Source organism: Orycteropus afer, unplaced genomic scaffold (assembly GCF_000298275.1).
Source record: "Orycteropus afer afer isolate SDZICR_OR568_19922 unplaced genomic scaffold, OryAfe1.0 scaffold01219, whole genome shotgun sequence".
In the NCBI taxonomy this organism is placed as follows: Eukaryota; Metazoa; Chordata; class Mammalia; order Tubulidentata; family Orycteropodidae; genus Orycteropus; species Orycteropus afer.
Genome location: NW_006922806.1, coordinates 182,611 through 188,215, shown reverse-complemented (window position 1 = coordinate 188,215; position 5,605 = coordinate 182,611). Strand labels below are relative to the sequence as shown.

At 39.7% G+C, this 5,605-nt stretch overlaps 1 protein-coding gene across 1 annotated transcript in view; it reads right to left on the bottom strand.

The window, feature by feature from the left end:
- Positions 1-202: 202 nt before the first annotated feature.
- The window catches only part of HEPH (hephaestin), a 163,184-nt gene continuing 157,781 nt past the window's right edge, over positions 203-5,605 (bottom strand). Inside the window, exons 13-16 of the mRNA XM_007958932.1 lie at positions 4,510-4,538; positions 4,271-4,350; positions 3,127-3,171; positions 203-435 (exon numbers count right to left, since the gene is read on the bottom strand). Coding sequence (XP_007957123.1) covers positions 203-435; positions 3,127-3,171; positions 4,271-4,350; positions 4,510-4,538 — 387 coding nt within the window. The remainder of the gene's footprint in view (positions 436-3,126; positions 3,172-4,270; positions 4,351-4,509; positions 4,539-5,605) is intronic.

Sequence of the window (5,605 nt, the reverse complement as noted above, 5' to 3'; positions counted from 1 at the left end):
CCAAGAAACAAAAGGAAAACATGTAATCATACCATTTGCACGTAAATAAATAAATGAAATAAGACCCAGATAAGTTTCATTCCCTGCTCCCTGCCTCTCCACTACCCATGTCCCCTTTGACATTGGGATTAGCTGCCAGTCCATGGCCTGATGAGAATGGATTCAAAGTATGCTTCTTTGGGGTATCCCTAGGCCCCAGAAATTACTGCTTGAGGGACAGAAGCTTGAAGCTGTCATCCAGGATGGACCGCCTGTTGCGCCGTAGCTTTCTCTGCCGATGTTGATACCAGACCACTCCACCAAGAACCAGAGCAATGAGCAGGAGGATGATACCCGTAGCAATCAAGACAGAGGCAAGCATCTCGACATCTTCCATGGGTATCTGCACGCCTAGCATCTTCACGTTGCCTTCTCCAGTGTCTCTGGGAATGGCTGCTGAAATGGAGCAAGAGGCAAATGGGAACTCTGGGATGGAGGGTACTCTAAAAAGTCATCTTTTACATTCAACTCTTGGGAAAAAACAAATAAGTCTGTCCAAATAGGACAGAAGAACTGATTCTATCCCTCACAAGACCAACTGATGGAGGCAGATTCAGAATTTACAGAGAATCTGCAAAACAACATATTTTTGGATGGGTCTTTAGGAATCTTTGAGACCTCAATCCCCCAAAGGAAGAGCTAAGAGTCATAGTGAGAAGGCACATGATAAATTTCTTCAAATATCTAAAGGCCTGTGATATAGACAAAAGTGTTGGACTTGATCTGCATGATCTCAGAAGGTGTTGAATTAGAAGCAATATGTTGAAACTTCAGGGAAGCAATGTTTGACTCAATCTTGCAGCTTATCAATGTTCACTTTGACCATTGGACTATGACAACAACATTCTAATGTGCCTACAGTCTCTCTTCTCTTTGGGTCATCCATAACGCTTATGTAACTTTAAAGTTTCCTGGAGAAATATCTGATTGTGTCAGTTCCTGGCATTTAAACTTTTGATAACCCCCAATTAATCTACAGAGTAAAGCTCAGATTCTTGAGCAAAGTATGTAAAATGTTACCTACTTTTCTCATCTCATCTACTAGTCTTCAGTAATAGAAAATCATTCTTGCCTCTAAACCTTTGCTCATGCTTTTACATTCTTTTTCCTTCTTATCTTTTTAGCCACAGCTTAAATGTTATATGTCTGCAAAGCTTCCTTCAATTCTGTTGGGCAGTTAGTTAATGATCCTTTGTAAAATGTTTCCAAAGTATCTGTATTCTTTTTTTCCCCCACAATTTACTTGCTGTATGACATTGTGTCATGTGACTTCACCACGTCCTTCCCTCCACCTGGACCTAAGTCACCTCTTTTATAAAATGGTTATGATAACCATGCCTAATCCAGGGGTTTGTTCTGATGTTTAAGTGAGATAATATTTACAAAATGCTTACCATAGCGCCTGGCACATCGCAAACATACAATAAATGTTAGATGTTACAAAACATAGCATCCAGCACTGAAATGATTATTTCTGTGCCTCATTCCCTTTTTAAACAGTAATCTCCTGGAAAGTAAAGACTACATCTTGCTTGTTTTGATATCCCTGACACTCTGAATCTATGTAATGAATGTATAAGTGGATGAATGAATATTGTAACAGAACATTACTGAAGTGTAATGAGTTCAGATAGAATCTGGAAAACATTCTGAGTCTACATTCTGCCATTTATTCATCTTGTGAATTGGACAAATATTTTTCCGTCTCTTAGCTTCTCATGTAGAAAATTAATGGTTTTTATTAGACCAACAGTTTTAAGGATATTTCCCCCCACCATAGAGATCTTCTCCTTATTATTATTATTTACAAAAAAGAGGTTATAAGGAATATAGGCATGTGTATATATATACACACATGTATACACACACACACATATATATGTATATACACATATTTTTAAAGATCATAATGGAGCTGTTTATACTGAAGCAGACAGGGATATGAATCCCTGCCAACTTAGTCTCTCCCTATCTTTCCTTGTTAAGGATTTAATTGTGTCCCTCTGAAGATACATGGAAGTCCTAACCCCTGTACTTATGAATGTGACCACTGTTTCTCTTTTGTTAATCCTCTCTGAGTGGTGTCTTATAAAAAGGGAAAAGAAATACAGAGACACACAGATACAAGGGAAGGCCCCATATGAAAATCTATCTACAAGTGAAGAAATGCCCTGAGCTACCAGAATCTGAAAGAGTCAAAAAATCATCTTCTAGCCAGAGACCACAGTACTGCTGAGACCTAGAATTCAGATTCCTAGACCCCAAAACTGTGATATGATAAATTTCTGTTCTTTACAGCTACTCACTTGTGATATTTTTTGTTACGGCAGCACTAAGAAGCTAAGAGACACTCCACCCACCCCTCCCCCCGGACACACCCTAGTCTGGTTCATAAGATATTTAGGCAGATCCTAAAGACTTCTCCAAACACAGAAGAAAAACGTCTTGACTAAACTGATGACCTTTAAAGTCCCTACCAGCTCTCAGAATTTCCTCAATCTCTCTTAGTGTAGGACAGATGGGGTGGGGAGTAAAGCACTATTTGGACCTAAGCTGTCTAAGACAAGAACTTCTAATTTCTTGAGAGCAGAAATGACTGGTTCCAAAGGTTCAGTTATTTGGTATCTCAAAGGCAATATGGAAAGAAGAAAAAATAAAAATAGCTGGTGCAGATCATCTGGTATTTGTTGTAGTCTAATACTGCCCCTGTTTGGAATCTATTTCTGTGCTGTAGCTAATTCATGCTCAAGCCAGCAGGGCCTATATTTCTTGCACATTAAATTGGAGATCAAGACAATCGCCTCAAAACAAAAAAGAAAAACAAAAAAGCCTCAACTGAGCATGAGGTAGTTTTGCCAAAACTCAGGAGATTGGGAGTGGGGGCCATAGAGAATAAACCTGCTGAGAGAAGATGAGCCTTGAGCTCCTGGTTTCTGAAGTCTTACAGCAATTTCAAGATGCTTGCTGCTAGTATTGCGATAGACTTTTTTTGGTCATTTGTGTCCTGTCTACTAGAGAACTTGCCCCTTCCACACATATACAAGCACATCACATATACACACTAAGTCTGTGTATCATTCTCCCTACCTTTTCCAATCCCTTTGGTGATGGTGGTAACAGTGCTTAAGGGTTCTGGGAAAGAAAAACAGGCAAGAGGTTAGTCCTACATACAGATTTATAGGTTCACTGTGAGAGATCAGTATTGGTTGGGAAACTCTTCTGTGGTATATAAAACAAAATGAAGATGCCTGGAATTAATTATTTTTTAAAGTTAATATTGGTATGTAAATTTGGTTTTGAGAGGTGAAACAAAATATTGGCAAGAATGCAGGCTTGATGTTGTTGTTGTTGTGTGCCCTTGAGTTGGACCCAACTCAGAGCGACCCCTCCTTGGGTTTCCAAGGTGATATCACTAAGGAAGTAGATTGCCCAAACTTCCTTCCGAGGAATACCTGGTGGGTTTGAACCGTCATCCTTCTGGTTAGCAGTCAAGCGCCTTAGGCACTATGCTACCAGAGTGATCCAAAATGTAAGTTATCACTCTGCCATATTTCTGTATTTCCTGGCACTTCCTCTTCCTTTCCACCCTGCCTTCAAAAAGCCCCTGTTTCTTGTCAAACATACTTCCTTACATATTTAACTTCTCAAAGTACTTCTTCCTCTTCCTGGTTTAATGTGGCTGGACTCTTCTCCAAGGACTCTGCTTCCTTTATACACTCTCAATATTACCTTGAAGGCATTGTTCCTCAATCTTTGTTGCAGCCCAAATTATTTGGTTAGAGAAGGCACACCACTTCTTGTCAATTATTTCATATTTCCTTTCATTCATAGAAATATTTGGTAACTGGCTAAGTCTTCTTCTTTTTTCCTTAATTCCCACTTAATAATTGTATGGGTGTTGCCCTACACAAGTCTCAAGTTTTACAGATTCTGACTCCTTAACTCCAATGATTTTTACGTTCATTCCATTTCCACCAAGATCTCCATGGTCACATGAGACTTCTTGCCCAGAACTGCTCCATCTCAGAAATTTTAAATGTAACAACCACCTTTTATCCATTCAAAAGCCCTTTCTTCAAGCACACTTGGTATTCTCCCTCATTAAGACCTCTACTTCCTTGACTCTTCAATTTCTAGCAACATTTGACCCACATCTTTTTTTTTCCCATTCCTGATCAAGAAGGACTCCAACTATTAACTTCATTTAATTTCTGTCACTTCAACTACTAACTATTCAGTAGTGTTACAAACATCCCCTTAAACACCAGTAACAGTGATCTACCTGCATTTTGCCTGGTATGCTGATTGGTACTGGGGAAAAATCATACAGTTGTATAGATTAGTATTCCTTGTGTCCAACTTCAACTAAGCCATCAATGATGCCTGGCAACAATACATTTATTTAGCATCATCCAGAGTGGCTGTGTGGAAACTGCCTACTCTCCTTAAGCCCCTTATCCGACCACTTGCCTTTCACTATCAGCAGATGAAGCTGTCTCCTATATCACAGAGAAAAGAGAGACTATAAGGCAGAAACTCTCTGTTGTCAAGTTCCAAACCCACACATTTATCTTTATCTTTTCAATCTTCTCTTTTCCACAGTAGAAAAGATGACCTCCTCCAAACTTTCAACAAAAATTCATCTTAGTTCTGGCTCTCACTTATTGCTGCCTCACCAGGAACTTTGTCCCAACAATTAGTCCTTTCCTCCCTATCTATCTTTATTTTAGCACTTATGAGATTGGAGTAATATAAAATGTTAGCACAGTGGAGTATAAACAAACCGAAAGGCAAACAGGTAAGATTTATGGGCTGGCTCATTGTCATAGAGACTTATCAAAGTCTCCTTACTTATCAAAGGAAGAGAGCCCTGGTAGCACAATGCTCAGCTGCTAACTGAAAGATTGGTGGTTTGAACCCACTGGCCACTCTTTGGGAGAAAGATGTGACAGTCTGCTTCTATAAAGATTACAGCCTTGGAAACCCTATAACAATACTACTCTGTCTCATAGGGTCATTTTGAGTCTAAATTGACTCAAAGGTACTCAGTTTGTTTTCTCTTGGTTTTACCAATGTAAGTGCATTGATAGTATGTAATAAGAAGGTCACTTATTTATGGGATATTCCGTATTTGTGATGGCCCATTACTTATGGAGGTAGCCTGCTCTTGAATCTCTAGCATCTTGATGACATCTCAATCAAGTGACTTTTGTTCTCATGACACAGAAAATAGTTCTGTGCATCTATCTGGGTTCTTGGAAATAGTCTTTGGGTAGCCAATGGAAGCTACATTCAAGCACAAATGGAAGCCACATTCTCCCAGTTTAGGTTGCCTATTGTTGTTGTTATAGTTAGGTGCCATCGAGTAGTTTCTGACTCATAGTGACCCCATGCACAGAAGAATGAAACATTGCCTGATCCCACGTGAGCTCCATGATCCCTGCTATCCTTGAGTCCATTATCACAGCCACCATGTCAATCCATCTCGTTGAAGGCCTCCCCCTCTTTCATCGACCCTACACCCTACAAAGTGTGACATCCTTCTCCAGGGAATGGTCCCTTCTGA